The 21,693-nt window shown below is 37.4% G+C and overlaps 1 protein-coding gene across 1 annotated transcript in view; it reads left to right on the plus strand.

The window, feature by feature from the left end:
• DCP1B (decapping mRNA 1B) overlaps positions 1 to 17,519 on the plus strand; it is a 60,626-nt gene extending 43,107 nt beyond the window's left edge. The window contains exons 6-9 of the mRNA XM_026863505.1: positions 6,400 to 6,528; positions 7,281 to 8,114; positions 14,488 to 14,736; positions 16,571 to 17,519. Of these exons, the coding sequence (XP_026719306.1) occupies positions 6,400 to 6,528; positions 7,281 to 8,114; positions 14,488 to 14,736; positions 16,571 to 16,651 (1,293 nt within the window). The 3' untranslated portion in view covers positions 16,652 to 17,519. The remainder of the gene's footprint in view (positions 1 to 6,399; positions 6,529 to 7,280; positions 8,115 to 14,487; positions 14,737 to 16,570) is intronic.
• The last annotated feature ends 4,174 nt before the right edge of the window (positions 17,520 to 21,693 follow it).

A 21,693-nucleotide genomic window follows, 5' to 3' on the forward strand; every position in this document is an offset into this window, starting at 1 on the left:
GGTAACAAGTGATGAGGAGAAGGCTGAGGTGCTTAATGCCTTCTTTGCCTCAGTCTTTAATAACAAGGTTAGTTGTATTGATGAAATCCAACCTCCGCAGCCAGAATACAAAATCGGGGAGAACAACCCCCCTGCAATCCAGGAGACAGTCAGTGACCTGCTGCATGACATAGACACACACAAGTCTATGGGACCGGATGGGATACACCCGAGAGTGCTGAAGGAGCTGGCTGGGGTGCTCACCAGGCCACTTCCTATCATTTACCAGCAGTCCTGGCTGACTGGGGAGGTCCCAACTGATTGGAAATTGGCCAATGTGACGCCCATCTATAAGAAGGGTTGGAAGGATGATCCAGGAAATTACAGGCCTGTCAGCTTGACTTTGGTCTTTTTTTTTTTTTTTTTTTTTTTTAATTAATGTAGCTCTAAGCTGCTAAACCACTGAAGTATTTTTTGAAAAATATGTTTCTTGCACACTTGCCTTCTCTTGATCTCTGGTGAGAGGAAGTGGTGTTAGATGGTTTCATTATTGTTAGGGAGATAAACAATTGAATTGCTGCTAATATACAGAATGAAGCATGACACAATGTCTTTCCCTTTAACCACTGTGCCTTGTCTTGTACTACAAGACAAGCTCTGGTTTTAGCTCTGTGCTGCACAGTTCTTCTACAGCATCTACCCATTTACTACACCATCTTTGAACTATTAAAGGTCAGATTAGGTGGATGCCCTTTGTCTGGTTGATGTGTCCAAAATAACTGAAGCTTTCTTCTTCATTACCAAGGACACACAATCATTTGATAAGAACATGATTTCTGGTAGCGAGCAAGCATGGCCTCTGGACTCCTGTTGCTGTCCTTTGACTGCTTCACTGTCCTTCAGCAAAATGTTCCAATGGTACTGCCTTGCCCAAACAGGAATACAGTTTCTAAGTTTGCAGGTGCCTCAGCTTTTGATTTGTTAACTGTGTGAAAGACTTGATAGTAGGATCCAAAAGGCCTAGCTTTCCTGTGGGCACTGTGCCATACTCAGCCTGGATGATGCAGTCTATGCTATTATTCTTGAACAGTCTGAATTCATTCTGTATGTCTCACTTAAGCAGGGGTCTGACTGGAAATCCTTGCTGCTATTGCTCTTTGAGACAGTTCTTGTCCTCCTTAGTTCCTCTTTTCTGCTGAGCCCTTGTATACCTTCATGTGACTGTTCATTGATGTAATCTTGTGGCTGCTTTACAGCATAGAGCATAGACACCTATCTACAGAGCTCTTTCTAAGTTTCTTCAGGTCTTGGCTGGCCTTCTTTTGTTGTATCAGACCTTTTAGCATCTTCTCCTTGTACTCGACAGGTCTTTGCAGCTCAGTCAGGCATGAGATTGGAATGTGACATCGTATTTGCTTCAGGAGAACTGCAATACTGAGCTACCATGTTTGTCCATTGTCTGTTTTCTTTGACAATGTCCCATTCAGCTTCCTGTGTACAGGTAGACTATGAAATCTCACAACATAGAGCAGTTATTTGCCTCAGATGTCTCTGACTACACCAAACTTGCCTAAAACACTCTAGGTGATGGTCTTGTTCTTTTTGATTGACATTCACCACATCTGTCTATTTTTTTTCCCAATGTTGCTTAGCTTTTTGATTTCTTATGCATCTCTTTTAGGAGCACAGCTTTGAACAAGCCACATGACTAAAGGACAGACCTATGAAGCAAGATGTAGTAATCGTCAAATGTTGTAGCTGATGAGTACTCTTGTCGTTCTATCACTAAAGAGCACAGTGACATTTCTTTCATGCTGCTTTTTGCTGTTTGATGATGATGGCATCTGATACCTTCTTTAGCTGTCCACCTGACAGTTGCTTAAAATGTCATGCTGGTGCTCCTAACTTACTCATCAGCAAGGCCATGCTACCCATCTGCCAAAATAACCTTATATTCTGAGATCCAATAGTTAGAGATTTCTTTGAAATCATCAGAGGCTTTTTTTTCCTCTTCAGCATACTTTCTGATACCAGTCTACTAGTCATGTTATCAAACCATGGGAGTGACACCAAGTCATGTTAGTGTCATTCGCTATAGGCCTTTGTATATAATGCTGTTCATTTTGCTGAGGAATTTGGTCTGAAGAATGTTCGTATAGTGATAACTCTACTGATTCTCATCTCATTTTTGTATGCTTAGTTCTGTGATCATGCAGAGTATGGCAGTGGAATCTAAGATACTCAGGGCTTCTGAAGAAGTCAGCCTATTAAAATACCCTAGTGAAATAAGGGGTATTATTTAAATTCTGCAGAACCCATTGTGAAATATACAAGAATACGTTATCCATCATGTTAAAGAAAAAAGTTGAAATACGTGCTTACATGGTTTTTTGTCCAAAAAGCTATGCTGAAAAATACCAATAAGAAGGAGGTATATTGAAGAAAAGGCAGCATCATTAGAAAGAGAGCAGTTTAGGAGAAAAAAATCTTACTGAAATGTGGTTTTGGTCTATGTAGTATTATGTAGGATCTGTCCAGTCTAAAAAAGAAAATTATCTTCACTTGTCTTGGTATAAATCAAATAGGGTCTACAGGAAGTAATATTTAGACTATGAAAAAACTTTCATCTGATAATTAATTAGGTAAGATGCTTAACTGTCATTAAATTAATGAGAGGCAACATAAGTTGCCAGTCAGAAACTGGTGGGAAAGTGATTTAGGAATAATTCAGTCATTTGTCCTAGTGTATTTTAAATTCTTAAAAAGTTGATGACGTTACAAAAGGCTTCATACTAGGGCATTGTTGAGAGTCCACATGAACTACCTGGAAATTATAAGAAAAAGCTTGTAGAAAACAACAAAAAAATAAGTTATTCAAATTCAAGGATAACAACGGGTAAGCTTGGAAGAACCGAGGAAAACTGTTCGTTTGATCAGTGCATTGATAAATTTAACTCAGAGCTAATAAATGGAAAGGGAACTTTTCCTTAAGGTAAAAGCTTTAGTTGTTATGTTAGTGTTGTAGGCTTGTCTTCTACACTGTTTTTTCGTAGCAATACATTCATAACTATTTTAAATATGAATTGCTTTGCAAAACCGAAACTTCAGTTGTGTAGATTTCTGTCAAGTACTTCCATTAATCAGGCTTTGAATCATAGAGAAGGGAGATAAGCATGGACTAACTATAAAAGAAAACTGTTTTGCTTACTATGAATAGCTGATCAACTTAGCTCTTTATTTGAATTTTGGGACATCTTTAGTCATCGAACTTGCGCTGCACTGTGAGATGAGTAGCAAGGGTCTAGGTGAATGAGATACCACATTCTAGTAAAATTATTTCTTTCCTTTTTTTCTTTCTAGAGAGGGCAGAAAGTATAGCTGAGTTTAAATATATTTACATGTTGAATGTATTATACTCAGATTAGCCATGAGGCACTTCCTATGTGGTTTTATATTTAACTGAAATTCCATTTTGCTGTGAAGCTCTGCATTACTGGCAAAATCAGTACTTTGTTCTTCATGTTTTTTCCAATCTAGTGCTCGAGGAAGTTTCTCACTTTATCTAGTAGGGGTATAGCAAGAAAGAAGAGATAGGTGCTTGTTCTTTCTTCAAACTGAATGGCTAACCACCCTATGGCATGATTGCCTGTGCATGCTTTAAAGTTATTTCAAAGAGCAACATTTGAACCAAAAATTGTCATACAACAGAAGGCAGCCAGATACATGAGTGGAAGTAGACTTCTACTTCAAAAGGTCATGTCTTCAAAAGTTCACTGCAGAAGTCCTTGACTGTCCAAACACCCACAAGATGTTTCTTCAGCAGAGACTGTCAAAATCATTGAGACTGGAAGGGACCTCTGGAGATAGTCGAGTCCAGCCTCCCTGTTTTACAGAAGTATCAGCTAAATTGGGTTGCTCAGGTTTTAAACATCTCCATGGTCCGAGACCACAACCTCTCTGGGATACCTTTTTCAGTATTCAAACATCCTTAAAGTAAAAAAGGTTTTCTTAAATTTAAACAAGATTTTGTATATTCTGTTTTTTTTCCTTTTGCCTCTTTTCTTCACTAGGCATCACTGAGAAGAGTCTAGCTCAGTCGTCTTTACATCTTCCCATCAGGTATTTATACACATTAATATTACCCTTCTTCTGGACATTAAGCTTCTCCTTGCTTGACAGGTGCTTAAATCAACTTCATAGACTTTCAGTTTTCATTTTTCCAGCCTGTCAAGGTCCCTCTGAATGGCAGCACAATCATCTCATCTTTTAAGTACACATCCCTGTTCTATATTGTCTGCAAGCCCGCTCTGCCCCCTCATTCAGGTCAGTAATGAAGATGTTAAACAGTATTGACCCCAATGTCAAACCCTTGGGTACACCACTAGTGACTGGTCTCTAGTTGGAGTTCATGCAACAATATTTTGAGTCTAGCAGATCGGACAGGTTTCTATCCGCCTTACAGTCCATTTACCTAACCAGCATTTCTTCAGTTTGTCTTTGAGGCTATTACAGGAGACAGTGTCAAAAGCTTTGTAAAAGTCAAGGTAAACAAAATCCATTGCTTTCCCATCATCCACTGAGCCAGTCATCTCACTGTAAAAGGCTATTGGGTTGATTAAGCATGATCTTCCCTTTGTAAATCCATGCTGGCTATTCCAAATAACTTTCTTGTCCTTAATATGTTCAGAAATGGCTTCCAGTAGAAAGCCATTTGTTTCATCACCTTCCCAGGGATCAAGCTGGGGCACTGTCTTGAAGTTCCCCGCATCCTCCTTCTTGCCCTTCTTGAAGATAATACTGCTAATTGGTCTTGCAGTCCTTGGGAACCTTCCCCAGTTGCCATTACCTTTCAAAAATAAAGAGTGGTTTCACAGTGAGTGAGGCACCTCTCCCAGCTCTTGTGAGTTGTATCCCATCAGGTCTGATGGACTTGTGTATGTCCACTTTGCTTACATGCCACCTAACCTGATCCTCCCCTACTGAGCGTAAGTCTTCATCGCTCCAGACTTTCCCACCAGCCTCAGGTGCCCGAGATTCCTGAGGACAAATGTTGAAAAGAAGTCGAGTACCTCCTTGAGAAGGATTACTATAGAATACTCCATTGAGTATCTCCTTGAGAACTCAAGTTCTGTTTTACTGACCAGCCCTGGAACCAGTGTGTCTTTGTTTACTGTTACAGTAGATGTCACAAATTGATTAAATGATCAGTTTTGTATATTTAAGAGTGGGAATTTTTTTTCTTATCTAACACATTTGCATCCTAAGGAGTTTGTCTCAAAAAGTTCTGTAAAGGACACTGACATTTTCACAATCACACAGCAGTGGCTCTGCTATGTGTCTATATGGCAGTCTGTCCAGTCCAGAGTTCTGTCCCCAGTAATGCACAAGACTGGTCTCTTTGGAGGAAAGAGAGAGGAACCAAAATGAATCATTCCTTACCCAACCATTAGTCCTGCAGCATAAAATTAAGAGCCCATCAAATTCAGGTAATTAGCTATAAATATTCTTGTTAGATAAGATTAACTTTTTGCTAGATAATTCTTTAAAAAATCTTTCCAGTTCCTTGGTTTTAACTGTATCACACAACAATGACTTCCAGTATACTGTTTTCTTTTCTACTGACAATAGCATTCCTTGTATACCCAATGCTTTTTTTAGTTTCATTTACTATATTCTTTTTTTTTGTACAATGTAAATAAGACTATCTTACTCACCTTTTCCTATTCCATTTAGTATTTCTCTTTCATGCAGCATCTTTTGTGCATTTTCTGAATTAAATCATGCCTTCTCTCTTCATGTCGGATATTCCATGTCCCTGATCATTTTTAGTCGTCTATCTCTGCTCATCTTTTTGTAAACATGGTTATTAATCCTGTCATATTTAATAAGAAAACATAATGATTCTACAAATTGATTAAATTTTTAATTCTTTTTCTGTGCAGGTATATGCATCCTCAAATTTCCCACAATGTGGAATATTTACATTAAAGAGTTTGAGTTGTAATTCCAGTTTTTATCAAAAAGCATTTTAAATGTTCTTTATGGGCACATTCATATATTTAAACTACTTCTAACTGCCTACTGATGCAGGAAAAGCATGTCTGTTGCTTGGTTTCGTAGGTCCTTTTTAAATTACGGGTGTTTAAGTGTGGGAAAAGCAGAAGGTAAGAAATAGAACTGAGATTTAAATTAGAGGGAAGCCTCATACTTGGGAAATCTTGGAATCGATTTATTTTTACATATGCTTTATGCTTTTAGAAAATTAGGTTGCAGTTATTCAATAGCATTATATTTCATAATCAGTACTGTAACTAGTATTTTTGATTACTGAATACCGGGCTATGTCTATTTTGCTGTAGCGAAGAACTGAGGGAAAAGATATTGTCATACTTGCTAAAAAATAGTTATTTTCTGTTGCAGTGTAAGACCTGTTCAGAGCCAAAACAAATAACCAGTTCCTCTGCAATCTATAACAACCCTAACCTAATCAAACCAATTCCAGTGAAACCTAGTGAAAATCAGCATCAACGAATATCTCAGCAAGGCAAGGTAAAATGTTCTGTGTGGTTTTTGACTAGTGCTGCTGCAATCAAGTAACCATGTAGGAATTTTTATTTGAGTTGGAAGGTCAGTGCAAGAATTTGAGGTGGAGCCACTGCAAGGGATGATTTTAATGCAAAATTAATCTGTTTTATAAAAAGCTCCCCAACCCCCACCATACGGTGTGGAATTATGTAAATTACAGGCATACTATCCTGATGCAATGAAGAAATACTAGTCTTTCAGATTGCAGATGCTGCTTTGATCACAAGCTGGTTTAGTCAATTGCTGGACCACAGTTCTTATGGTTTGGTGGGGGGGTTTTTAGGTGAATTGAGTTAATCTAAATAAAGAAAAGTCTCTTGATGTATCTTCAAGCTAAATCACATTGCAAAATCCTAAAAGCTGAATTCGTCTCAGACAGGAAGATGCACAAGAATGGCTCTACTTCATACATGGGGAGATCTATGTCTTTTACTAATACTGTACTTATGGCTGAAAGGGAAGGTGCTCTTTCATGGTATTTAAAGTGAAGCCACTGCTATCTCTCAGATTCACTGATTTTTCTCCCGTATTAGCAGCTTGACAACTGTCTTCTTGCCCTTCCTATGTGAGAAAAATATTAAAAATCCTCTTGGGAGAAAAGAGCATAGCAATTTTCTCACCTTTTCCTTTAATACTGCTGACTAAATATTGTTGCCACTTAATGGAACTTATGTGTGAGGGAACTATGTTTACTTTTTTCCTTTGTCCCCACACAGAGTGTGGATCCTGAACCACAGCACTTGTCTTTGACAGCACTGTTTGGAAAACAAGAAAAGACAGATGTCTCAGAACCACTTAATAAACAACATCAAGAGAATCTTCCTGTCAGGCAGGGTGTGGTACGTTCACTGTCCTACGAAGAACCTAGCAGGCATTCACCTTCTGCAGAGAAACAGCTTTGCCCTGCCATTCAGAAGCTTATGGTGCGTGGGACAGACCTTCATCCGCTTGCTGAGTTTCCTGAGAACCGACTCTGTGAAAATGGCAGTATCCATCCTGTGGGTGAGACTTTCACAGGACTTTTCCAACCTGTGACATCTCACGGTATCACAACATCTCATGTAGTTCAAGATACTGCTGGTACTCAGAGCTTATTACAGAAATTACAGAGCCAGTCAGGATCAGTGACTAAAATGGACCCCAGTGCAACAGGATCTGTGAACTCGACAGCTACTGTGTTCAGCCGGACTCCTGCTGTTGGAGCACCAGCAACAGTAAATAATATGAGCCAGCCACCTTTGGTATATTTCAATGGTTCCCTACCAGGCCAGACTTTAGAGTCTCAGACACTTAGTAAAGAACAATCCAAACTTCCTAGACAGCCGCTTTCTCTCTCTGGCAATCAAGCAGCCAATTCTGGGGTGATTTCACCTCAAGAGTTATTGAAAAAACTCCAGATAGTTCAACAAGAACAACAGTTGCATGTATCCAGCAGACCAACCTTGGCAGCTAAGTTTCCTGTTGTTGCTCAGAATACCAATACGCTGAAGCCACTGGATTCCTGGATAGAAAAGGCACCAGGGACAGAAAAGCAGAGTGCCCTCTTTCAGGTAAATGGGAAACTTCAACATTTCGTAATTAAATAAATAAAAAACTAGTAATTTTTTGAACAAGTGTATTGTAAAGTTAGTCTTTGTTTCGTTTTGGCCTGTGTATTCTTGTTAATGTGTTACCACATGTTGCACATCATTCATTTTGCAGGTGATAATTTAACATCAAATAAGTTCTGATTTACCAAGCTGTGATACTGTAAATACTGAAGGCTACATCTCTTGCACATCAATAATGACCAAAAATACTGCAGTCTTGAGTTTTTCCGGAAGCATTTGAATAGTCACCTAGCTTTTAGTTGCCATACTTGCTCTCATACTGTTGTGCGTAATTGATGGTTTCTGAGTGTAATATTTTGGGTTTAACAATTTTTCTTACAAACTTAATCATAGCTTTCTCTGTGCAGGTATACATTCCTTTGTACGCCAGTTGCTAAAGGTGCTTAAAAGGTCACATTTTCAAACAGCAGTTTTCTGAAGTATTTGTACATCAATTATTATCTTATACTGTAATGGCTACTTCTAGTTATTCATTAGCTATTTTTTTTATTTGCTATGCATTATTTTGAAAAAAGGCCTTGCACCTGAATGCCTTCAAAAAACCCAAACCCCTTAATTCTGGTGATTGTGACCCTAAAAGTCAGATTGGTATCTTAAATTCAGGCGATGCCAAGAGACTGTGTCTCTCATGGGCGCATTTTTCTGTTCGTCAGAAAAGCATCATATGCAATTGCTAAATGTCCCATCCTGGACAACTACTGTCTTTGTTAACAACTTCATTTTCTGTAGGAACTTCTACACTTGAATGTCTTTAAACATCGTGTTTGGGGATGCATCTGAGTCCCTTTTAACTTCCTTTATTATGGAGAGACTGTCCACAAGATATGTGCTGTACTGAAGTCTGATGTATTGTAGTTGAGAAGTTATTTATCCAAATGAAAAAGCATTCACCTTTTCAGTATAAAGTTCAAAAGCTGCTTTTCTATTGCAGCTTCTTAAAAACCTGAATGAAAGACTACAGAATACTTCAGCATACTCCAAGAATCCTCCTTATTCTATAAAGTTATCCTACATGTGGAGAGGCTGAAAAACTCATTTAACAATTAAGGGCCACATCTGTCACTAACACTGTGACAGGTCAAGATTTCTAATTCTATGAGAGGTCAGAGGAAGATGAATTTGATATAGCAAATAGCCATCGTTATTCTTTTAATTAAAGCAGTATGACTTTGAATCTGTGGAAAAGAGTTTTGGGGGGATTATTCATTGAAATTCTTCAGGATCAGCTGCTTACAGATAGTAATCTGACTTTCCAATGGAATGATAATGAATAAAAGAGAGTATCCAGGTCACAAAAATTTACTTCTCTTTTCACTGGGAACAGAACTTGCTTGCTATAAGTGAAAGAAATGCACTGATAGCATGGAGACTTAAGACATTCCTTCTTTGAAGGTAAAAGTGAAATGAGGCAAGTGCCAGGCTATGTATTATGAATCAGTATGCATATATAAAAAATGGTAAATATGCTGATATGTTTTTCAAATTTAGATGCCAGTATGGCTAATGATTTTATTCGTGTATAATTGAAAAAGAAAGTGAAGCCAGCGTTATTTGCAAAACGGAAAGGGAATTACTGAGGTCTGACATAATACAATTTCAATAATTTTACTACTTGAGTACTAACAGAACAGCACCTTGTGAGAATAGAAAAATCTTCACTGGAACAAGTCTCATTCACTGTGATTATTGCTGCAAGTATGCCTTTAAAAAAAAAAAAAAAAAAAGCAACTAAGAAGACTCTCAGTCTCACTTTTTATGGTTGTGAGCAGACCCAAGTAGATTAGGCTGCCTAGGAGTGGCTTCATGGACTGACACAGCTACAGCTGCTCTCAAAACAGTATTAGATGGAGTTCTTCTGACACATTTAGTATTGCCTATGAGATTTAATACATAGACTAAAAATGATAATGAAAGTATGACTAATTATTGTTTAGGACACCTAAAGCTCTGCAATCTGGAAGAAATAGCCTCTTTCACATGCAGCAGATTGCCAAAAAGGAAAAAGGGGGGAGGCTAAAAATGAAGGAAAGAGTCTGTATTACTGTAGAATGCCATGAATTAGCCAAATGAAATATGCCTACTTCTGAAAAAAAAATGGCAGATAAAAATTTGAAACAACTTTTAAAACCAATGTTAATCTTTTTATAATATCATCCTTGCTGTAGACCAGAGGCTCTAAGTGTTGCCATGCCTGCAGACAGACACTTGAGTGAAATTGAATTGGCACAAATATATCTGCACATGCTCATGCAAAATTGATCAAAGCAGATTCTGACAACAAATGCAGCAAAAGGTTTGTTCTCTGTAATTATTTATCTGTTAGTATTGCCTCTTCTACTACAATCAGGTATACAGAAAAATCAAATTCTAAGAAGTCTGACAGGGATAGAGAGGTATCTGGACAGTGTCTGTTGTTGGAAAAATCGTATTAAAGGAACACCTTAAATCCATCAGCAGCACCAAGAGAATGAAAGCAAGTCTTTTCCACAATTGACACATTACAAGTCCAAGTTTAAGCTGGCTTCTCCTGCATCTCCATATGGTGTAAGAACTGTGATTTCCCACATGGAAAAGAAGAGACCAGTTACCAAAAAAAAAAAAAAAAAAAAAAAAAAAAAAAAAAAAGCTGAAGAATAATACTTGGAAGCATTCAGTTTGGTCTGGTGCCAGCCCTATTCTGTGAAGTATTCCTTATGTGGACAGTGAGTAACATGTGCTTAAGATGCAATAATAAAGCATTAATCTGCAGTGGGCTTTTAAGCATATGCTTATTGTTAGGCATGAGTTATCCTGATTATAGATACATGCATGCTTAAGTGTTTATGTAAATCAGAATTATGGTTTTAAAAGTGCTTACAATAACCTTGACACAGATTTATCTTTTCTTCAGAAGGCCTCTTGCAGCCCATTTTTCTCATTTCTTGGAGCATTTTCCATCAAGAATATATTTTGTACATAGTGTTATATCTTATGAATATGTGCATGGAACCTAGTATTTTTGGTGTGAGCATCACACCATTACCTTTCAGTTGTCCTGACTGCAGTTTCAGCATGAGATTGTAAACATGCACAGGAGGAATGCAAATAGGTATATTAAACTTATTTTGAAAAGTAATTTAAGATTCTGTAGTTAATTTAAAAATTCTTAATTAAACTTGAAAGACAAACCAATGTTAGTATAGTAGCCAGCTTTATTTTAATAGTAACTGTCTTTAAAGTTTTTGAACCATTCTTAGATTAAATGTTTTCAGTTTTAAGTAATGCCACTAAAAACAGTTAGAGGCCCACAGCACCCACCTCGTGCTGATGTTCCAGAGAAGCATTTGATGCGTGTGGGAATCTGCACGTGTAGGAAGCAACAAAGGGTGCTGCCAGTTTGCATTACAGGAGATCCAGTGCATTCCTTAGTTCAATGTTGTTATGTGAATTTGCCAGCTATCATGTCATCTAGCTGCCAGCAGCCACACGGAATATCAAACAGATATTTTAGTGAACATTTGTGCTTCAGAGGAGTATTATATGCTGCAATGATTATTTTGCACATTTTTCATTGTCTTCGTTGCTGCACAACTGACAGTAGACTCCTACTCTCTTATTAGTGACTCAGATTTAAGTGTTGACCTGATAAAACTGGAGATAATTCAGTAGAGGCTGGATGAACAAGCAACGCAGGTTAGGTTCTGTGGAAAATAAGTTGATCAACACCATTTTGGAAGGGCTGTTGTGACTTCTGAGAAATTACCAAAAGCTAGAAGATCAACCCAAAGGCTATTAATGTCTTTCCAGAGCATTTTAAGTGCCTTCAGCAAAAGCATGGTGCTATAGGAATTGCACGAGCAGTGCCAAGATCAGCAGCCTATTTTCTGGTGGGTGTCCGTTGTACCAGTGACTGAAGGTGATCAGAATTAATTCTAAAATGAAAATTGTCTTTACGTTTTAAAAAAATCCATGTTGTTTATGTAAAAGTTTGTTAAATAGCAGAAGCTTTGAGCACAAACTGTTAGCAAAAAATACATTTTAATGTTTGCATACAGAAACAAATGCTATGCACTGAAAAAATGATACATGTATTTTCTGTTCTTCTGACACAAATATTTTAAATTTTGCAGTAACCTGTAGATATTAGCTGTGTCACCAGTAGATGGCGATATTGCTTATTCCATAGTTTCCATATGCTTGGCAAATCCTGTCAAAAAGCCATTTCTAGCCAGAAAAAACAAATTATTTTTCATATGTCTTTTAAACCATAATGTGTATACATGTTTGATAGTAGTAATTGTATATTATAAGGAGCACAGTTTGTCTTAGGTTTTGTTTATTTGTCTTGGACTCTAGAGAGAAATGTCTTTTGATTTCAGAGGACATGACATCTAGGTCTTTGACATAGTGTGTCATAGATTCAGCTATATTAGTGGGACAGTTTATCTCCTCCAGCTGCTCACCACTATCCCTTTGCTGGATGTTCCTGCCCTTGGAGAGCAGTTTGTATGTGCATTCTTTAAATCTCATTAGGAAGAGTCATCTGGTTTAAGCAAACCCTGCCAGCTTTGCTTGAGGTAAATTAAAGAGAAGTTACTTCAGCTGCATGGATGAGTAGTGCAGAAGCATTGCAATACGTGTCTGGAGGTAGTCAGTCTTCCAGAGGCAGGAGAACAGTCATCACAGGAGAATATCTGTGCACAGTCTGAAGGTCTCACTCCACCGAGGAATGTCACTTTGGACTAACATTGGTTTTCTTCTAAAATGAATGTTGCTTTTCAAGCATAGATGCACAAACACATGCACTACCTTACTGTTTGAAGCAAACCTACAATGAGTTGGGAATACTTAACTCATTCAGGAGCTTGTAACACATACCTGATGATTACATGCCATGGGGTAGGAAAAAAGCTGTAGGTCAGGAGTTTTGTTTTTAGGTAGTACTCATATATTTGAGAAACAAAACCAATAAACCTAAAACATCAACTGGGAGATTTTTTGCGCTAGGTACATATTAATGCTTTCCATGAGTCTTCTGTGCATAACCATGAGTCTTTCCTGACCTTTAGTCTTTTTGTTCCTTAAATTTTGCATAAAACAGCATGAGATCTCAGTCCTCCTCGTTTCTTTCTATTTCTCTTTGTAGTGTAGTCTAACTAAAATTGTTCAGAAATCTTCTTGGGTAGAACAATCATAACTAGGAGTAAGACAAGGTACAAAAATATGAGTGTTCTTCAATATTAAACTACATTGTTTTGCATACCTAGGAGATAAACCTCCATTTTATTTTTTTAATTTTAATTTTTCTTCAAAATTGAAATGTAACTCAGGGTAGAGTGGAGGGATTCACTAGCCTTTCACCTTCATACCGTAGCAATAGATCATGATCCAGTCCAAATGAGAGGAGCTTTGTTGAGCTTGTATCAATTACTTTTTATGTTCTGTACTTTGAAAAAAAGATCAGGTACTTGAATAGCAAGGAGGTGGCTGATTAGGATTAAGATTTATTACTAGAATTACCTGGAGAGAGCTCTGATGTCTGCAAACTGTGTGAATAAACTTTCTGTTATTGTATATTTAGTTCTACATGTTTTACAGTTCCAAGATGCATTCTGAAATTTAAAAGTAAAAATTTTTTGACACATATCTTTCCAGGTTGGCATGGACATAATACTGAGGGAACTTGCAGAACTACTGCAGCATCAAGGTTTTGCTTCTCTTGGAGGGCCTTTAGGATTTTGTCAACTGTGTATTGGTTCTGTTCCTGACAGTGCCACCAGCTCACGGTGGCTCTTCAGATAAATCCCTTAACCTGTTTTCCTTCCCCTCAAGTAGAAAGAGAAGAAAAAAATATGTAGACATATATATATATATGTATATATTTATAAAGTAATTTGAAAGTTATAATTGGAAAATACTTTCTAGTATTAGGTACAAACATTAGTCTTTAATAGTGATATTTTCATGTAAGTATATTGTCAAAGATTAAACATAATGATTTACTGTCTCTTTGTAAAATACTTTACAGCTGTATTCCATAAGTGCTGATATTTAATAGTAGTCTGATTTCTGTAATAAAATGTTCTTGTCCTAAGATCATTTGCCTATCAGACTTAATCACACTTGAATCCACTGTGCAATCTCAGATTGGATGGAAGACCTTTTAATCTGGAAATAGATCATATAGGTGGTCCTGAGCTGGAGTTTCATATAACTGTATTGATCTGCAGCAGTCTCTGTACCTGCTGCCAGTCAGTCTGCAGATTAAATCATCTTTATTCCCATAGAATTAAGTAGATATGTTTAGTTGATTACTTTCTTTTTATATGGACAGGTAATTTCACCTCAACGCATTCCTGCCACTGTGACTCCTACCTTGTTGATGTCCCCAATGGTGTTCACTCAGTCCACACCTGCTCCACCAAAAGCCAATGAAAGTGGGCGGTTAGCAGCAACAAACCAAGAACCTTCCGCTAGCTCAGCCAGCCTTCTCCTGCCACTGCAAACCCCAGAGTCATCCATGGTCAACAGCAGCTCAATGACAAAGATGCAGCTGCAGGAGACACTTCTGCACCTGATCCAGGTAAAGTGCCAAGAATTCTCCTACTTTCATTAAAATCCTTATTCCCATTTTGATATAAGCACTCTGTAATCAGTTGCACCTCTCTGTCTAGAGTGTAAATGAATAAATAAAATACATGTTTGGAAGTTGTGCTACTCACAGCTGCATGTTAACAGAGCACTGTGGCATACACTGGGGATGTGATAGCCTCTCCTTGCCCACTGCTGGCTTAACTGCATTATGATTAATGCATCTGATTTCGGGTTCAGGAAAAATCATAAATTTGATGGAAAAGAACAAAGATGACTGAAAGCTTCATAAGGTCAGTTTATAAGCCAGAGAGATACCTATTATGTTTTTAGATAAGGATAAATAATGGGTGATTATCCTAACTGCCAAATATTTGAGATGTGTGTTAGCAGTAAGAGGAATTCAGATGGGAAATAAAAATTGCAGGACAAGTGTGAGCAACTTTAAAGTATGGATTAGACAGATAACCTAAAAATATACTAGTTCAGTTTATTGAATGTAATTCTCTAGTTCAAATGCTAAAATTCATTTTGCTGCAGCTTTTCAGGTTTAAATGTGAAAAATCATTAACATTATGTATAAGATGATTGTTTACTGCTCTGGGATGATATGAGTGATTATGAATTTTTCCTTAACTTGACATGTGGTGAATATCTGAAGAGTAGAGGATGAGGAGAGATTATATAACTAAAGACCTGGCTACAAAGCACAAGGAATAGCAACACAGTTTTAAGGGTCCACTTTGGAGGCCAAAATTATGTGCCTGTATGGCTTTGGAATAAAACCAAAAGTCATTATTGGAATTTTGAAGTTACTTAAAATGTGATTTAAATTATAGACCCAGGGGAAAAAAAAAAAATAGTATCTTTAACAATTTAGAGGCTTTTCTTACTTTTCGCTGTATTTTTAGTTTGGGATTAAAAAATAAAAAAATATCCTGTCTTTATACACTTTGAGTATCTGGGTAGTAGAAAAAACATATATGAAGTTAGAAAGGAAACTAGTCAAGGAAAATTGGATTTTACGCTCTGAAATTGTACTTGTAAAATGTATGTTTGACCCTGCAGTACTTGGTGGTAGTTAGGATTAACTGAGTTTCCTGGAAATTACTTACTGCCCATTTCTTACCTTGTATTTTCCATTATATAGAACTACAATCTCGAATGCTCCTAATTTTTTCCTCAAATAGAATCTTGATTTTAATTATCGTCATATATTTATGTGAGCTACCTAGGATGTTCCTTCCTAGTGTGGGTTGACCCATTCTTGAAAATGATCTTCAGAAGGAAAAAGTTAAACAAGCATCAGAGCAAAAGGAGCAGCATCAGTTAGAAGTATTAAGTCTGAAAGAGCTAAACGAGATGCAAGGATTTGCCCAGGTAGCATTTATTATAGGGATCAAAACCCAGAGCATTTCACTGTTCCTTCAGAGATGCTTAGAACTACCATTAACCTAACGAAGGAACCTACTTAAGGAAATACCTAGGTAAATGAGGGCGAAGAGAAGAAAGTACAGGGTTGTATCATCACCACATGCAAGAATAGTGGACTTAAGTTAAATCCCCTATGAATTTGGAAAACCTGCTTTCTGTGTACTCATTACTTCTTATAGAGATACAGTCATGTTTGCTACAGTAAAGTTTATCTTCACATCCAATTCTTTGAAGGCTACTGGTAAGGCTTGGAAACAACACATGGTTTTGATAAAGGAAATAACCTTCCTATTGCTCACTTTTTAAAATAGATCAAGGTTGAAAAGTATCTGGTCCGTGAAATTACTCAAAACACCTATCATGCACTAACAATTACCTGTTTTGTTTTTCAGAATGATGACAACTTCTTAAATATTATTTATGAAGCATATCTCTTCAGTGTGAGAAAGGCAGCAATGAAAAAGTCTATGTGAAAGATTGTTTTTAAATTCCATTTTTGTTGCTTCCTGAACTCCAGGAAAAAGGCTTCAAACTTTTCAAGCACATATATGTTTAAAGAAATGAACGGTCTTAGGCATTTTGAATAGACTTAGATTTTGCTTGTTGGCAAGTACATGCTATACTAAGAAGTGAATGGTTTCGGATTGTGCCTTTAGAGAGGGGAGTGTCATGATACTGAAGACTTAATCACAGAATATCTTAAATTATTTTTCATATATTGGTCCATACTTAGAATTGATTTCCCTACATAAGAGCTTAGTTCTCAGAATTCAGTTTCCTTTTTTACTTGCAGTGTGGTTATTCATTGACTAGGTATGTGTCATGGATTTTCTGTGAAAGACGTCATATGCAACTGACCCGATGAACATGCCCATCTCTGACCACATGGTGGCAATGTTGGACTATTTATAGGAACGTGAAAATCCGGGTGAAATCTTGGAAGGGAGAGTCTTGGGAAGACTGATCTATCATCGTCCCTAGTTGTCTGCAATTTAGATGAAATGTCGTGACTTCCCCAAAATTTTTGTAGAAAAATCTTTTTTCTATTTTCACAATAATATTTTTACCTAGCTGTAGAAATGGGACTCTGCAGGTGTTTGAGGAATTGGGGGAGGGAGGGTTTGTTTGTGAATGTACTTGCTATCAGCATAGCTCTGGGGTGGCACTGGATTCATGTTTCTATTATTCCAGATCCAATCTGCATTATTATAACCAGTCTACAACTTTGTTAAGGGGAAGGCTACCTGGTGTAAAAGTCCTATTAAATCTTTTTTTAGTGTGTTCCTGGAGCACCATGATTTAATTGATCCATTTCTAAAGAAAATAAAATGGATAATCCTACTATGTGCTGATTTCATTTTATTGTACCATGGACTATGTATTTAGAATTATTGGGTCACTTTTATTTGTATGACTTAAAAATGTTTTTATACTTGGCAGAAGACACATGAAGTTTTAAATCAATTAGAATAAATGACTGAAAGAAATCTGATCTATATTTTTATTAGCATCTGCTGCTGAAGTGCCAGTTTACTATAGTTTAGGGAACCCAAAGTTGTTACTGAGAAGGCTTTTCTTTGTAGGTGCAGAAAACCCAACCTGTAATCCATAAATGAGTATACACTCCTCTTTACTATGGGCAGTGATGTAGGCACAACTTGGTAGCCTTATCTGTGAAGGTTTTGCAGTGCAAATTGGAATGGAGGTTTCAATTAGTATGGTTGTAATGTTTCAAACAGTTCCCCCCACCCCCATACATCTGGCCTTTCTGTAGTGTAAGAGTGCGATTTGCAGGGGCAAGGGAGGGGGATTTGCTCACATTCCTTGGGAAGGGCTCTAAATCAATATTATTAAAAAAAAAAAAAAATGTACCCGAAGAGACTCGTGCCTACAAAACTGCTAGACTTTTCGTACACTAAGTAGCTTGTAGAGAGCAAGCTGTATTCTAGTTCCATTTTGTTACTAAATTGCTTACAATTCTTGCAGATTCAGTGAAAAAAACGTGTTGAGCAGATACCAGGAAGGACAGACTTTAAGACAGCAAATCCTAATTCTAATCCTGTAGCCATAATAGTTTATGTAGCCATTATAATTTATGGGATACTACTGAGTTAGTTGGTATTATTTCTGAATGAACTGATGTGGAATAAATTGTAATCTACACAAAAGAGTTTGTATGAAAGTGAATACATGCGTAATTGTCATCTGTGATGCTGGAGTATCTCGGAGCGCAATTTAAAGATCATGGGGACACATAGTTAAGACCTCATTTGACATGTAGAACTTCTGTAATTGGTGGGTGAAAATAATCCTTAAGCATCTCAAGCTGTGTTTGTGATAGGTTTTCTAGCCATGGGGGAAACATTTTTATTTTCAAAAAGGTGTTAGAAAGTTTAAGAACATTGTTATTTATTGCTTTTTCAGAGTAATGTATAATTTACAAATGTTAAAGGCATACTTTTGAAAACCTCTTCTGTTAACTCTTGATGCTTATGACAACAATAGTATTGGCACTATGCTTGACAAGCTGAAGCTTATATTAAAGCAGACAACAGAGCTAATGCAGGGTTTCTTCTCGCTGCCCTCTCCTGATTACATCTACACCAAGTAACATTTACAGAGTTGGATTTCTCTCACTGTATTATGCTATAAGAGATTTCTGGGATTGTTCAGGAGGCATAAACTTGCCTTTGGTGGAGGGAAGAAGAGAAGAGTAGTTCCTAAAGAAGTGATGTGCAGTTTTAGCTGACTTGCATGCTTACCCAAAGCAACAGAGGTAAGAAGATAGAACAGGCTCAGAAAGAAACCCTGAATTTTACGATAGTAAACAGAAGAGGAAAAGTAATGAGATAATTCTATTGAGAAATGAAGCTAAACTTCTTGTCTAGGTTTCCATTTCAGATGGCAGGATTTGCTTCTTCAGAAGCATTTGAGAACTGGAGACTGAGCTTGGAGTCATACCGCAGTATATAACTGTGCTGTGCCCCTTTCTCTTCTTTCTACTGCAAACTGAAGTATCTGTCTCAGAAAAAGGCTTTTTCCAGAAATATAGTTGGAGCCTTTCAGCACTGTAGAAAAGCTGGAGGATCCTCACATAATACTGAAAACTTAATCTCTGCCTTTAGGTATTTGGGGTCTTTTAATAGCTTTTTTATCAGCTGGGACTGTCTCTTCATGCATCCAGATCTGTGCATGATACCAAAACGTTATTTTGGATTTGATAAATCACCTCTGAACTAGAGTGGATCTAAATACTTGGGTTCCCCTATTTTATTTTAATTTTTTAAGACACTGTTAGAATTAGGGAACCCTTAAGTTAGCAAGGCCTTTGGAGAGGATAAGGCCACAGCAGTTACTATTGCCTTTTTTTGGGCCTGTTATTTTTATCTGAAAAAGGAAAAAAGGTAGCAAGCAGAAACTCAGAAGGTATGTAAGGATGACATTAACTCTGTTTTAGATGCTTCCACAGTAATTGTGTAATTTTATCTGTGTATTTCTTAATATACTGCTGATTTTGGATTGTGGTTTGTTTTGGTTTTTTCTTCCAGTAGAATACATGCCTTGTAAATTGGGGCTTAGAAAGAATTTCAAAAGTTGCATCAGTGCTTTATGCATTAATCCTAGTCTCAGCATTGAATTGTCACTAGTTTTCAGTGTAGTTCCACATAACCACTGTTCACTTCCTTAGAGAATTCCACACCTATTAAACTAGAGTGAGAGGACAAAGAGTGGAAAGTCAGTGAAATACTTGAATCATGATCTCTGTCAGTGTATATCATGGAAATCTGTAATATTCAGTGAGGGCATTCAAATCATTCCTCAGGCCCTTCTCAGAGAAAATTCAAATCCTTAATTTGATTTTTATTCATTAGCTCTCTGTTGCTCCTCTATTTACTCCTCCTTGTTGTAGTTGCAGAGGGGATAATTAAAATTGTACAGCAAAATAAAATTTTCCAGGAGCAGGATGCAGCTGAATAGGCAGGATGCTTCGTCTCCTCTGATAGCCTATTTAGAACATGCTGAGCTTTGAATTTCAGTCATAAAAGCAGTGAATATTCGAGATATCTTTGTCCCTTTAGGATATTAAAATCATAATTTAATATCATAGCAAACTTGGAGATCTTTGGGGAAAAGGCAAAATTAAAAGATGTTTTTCAGTAGGCATTTGAGGCTCTAATGTAGAAAATGTTATGAGACAGCAGCTTTACCCGGAGGGATCCCTTATGCCTAGAAAAAGACAAAATTCTAGTCCTGGAGATGAATAGAGCACTAAAAAATTAATCCTCAGTCAACTTTACTGCTAATCCTAAGGACTTTTAAGAGACCCTTACAAGTCCTTTCCTTTTCCAAACTGCTACAGATATGTCTAACAAGCTTGTTCTGGCCTCTAGACATAAATCTCTGCACAGCAGAGTTAGGAATATAGGAGGAGCAAGCTTGCATATACAGACAGGAGGAGGAAAATGTGATTCTGTAAGACATTGAAGAAACAAAGGCTGTAGCTTTATAAACACTTTAAGCTGACTCTGCTGCTGAAGAGGCAGCCTGTCCCAGCCGCCCTCTCCTAGCTGCTCATCCCTGCTTCCACACCAGCCTTTCCTTTCCTTTTCCTTTATTTTTCTCCTTTTTTTTATTTTGATTAAGATGGCTACATGATAAAATGTGTTGCAGCACAATTAGTCCAGGTTAAGACTCCCTCCATGCCAAGGTTGGTTTTAACCTGGCAGAGCTCAGTGAGCAGCAGCCCAGGCACCTGTATCAGTGCATGGACAGGGGGGTGTGGCCATGTGGATAAGTGGGTGGGATGTGGGGAGAGGGCAGGAGATTTGAGTTAGCAGCACTGCCTTAAACTGACTTGAAGCTTTTGTGAAACTGTGATCTAAAGGCCTTTGCCTCTTCGCTGACATTAAGACTCAGAAGATGCCACAAAAAATCAAAATGTGACCTTGTTGTTATCCCTACCTTGGCTCCGTGTGGAAATCTGTGAAAGTGTTTGCAGATACCACCACAAAGAGTAACTACTGTTCATGAGCCTAATCTCTCCAAGCTCTCTGCAGAAGTGGAAAGACAGTGTCCTCTTGAGGGAAAGACTCAGTACAAACCTAATTTAGCTTGGGAGATTAGATTGACTGGGCTAAAGTTAGCCTTTGCAAACACCTTCCCCACCACCACCATCTTGTACTGAACCAGTACTGACATCAGAGTCTGACTCTACCTTTCCTCACAATACAGCAGATGTTTGGGTGAATTTTCACTTCCTTTTTTCCTTTTTATTTATTTAATGGAGACTGTACCATCAAACCTGAACAGAGTGTTCAGATACAAATCTGCCCAGCATGGAAGTGAATGTGAAATGCAGGAACCAGATTGCTTTTGTGTGTGTAGCTGAAAAAAGTACTTAAGCAGGAAATAAGCACTGGAAAGATAAAGGGTAGAGAAAAAAAAATATTTTTTTAGGTAATTTTAAATAATAGCTTTTGGAGAAAGTGTGTCCAGTATATGAACACCTTTACTT

Source organism: Athene cunicularia, assembly GCF_003259725.1.
Source record: "Athene cunicularia isolate RWA chromosome 1 unlocalized genomic scaffold, athCun1 chr1_part2, whole genome shotgun sequence".
Classification (NCBI taxonomy): Eukaryota; Metazoa; Chordata; class Aves; order Strigiformes; family Strigidae; genus Athene; species Athene cunicularia.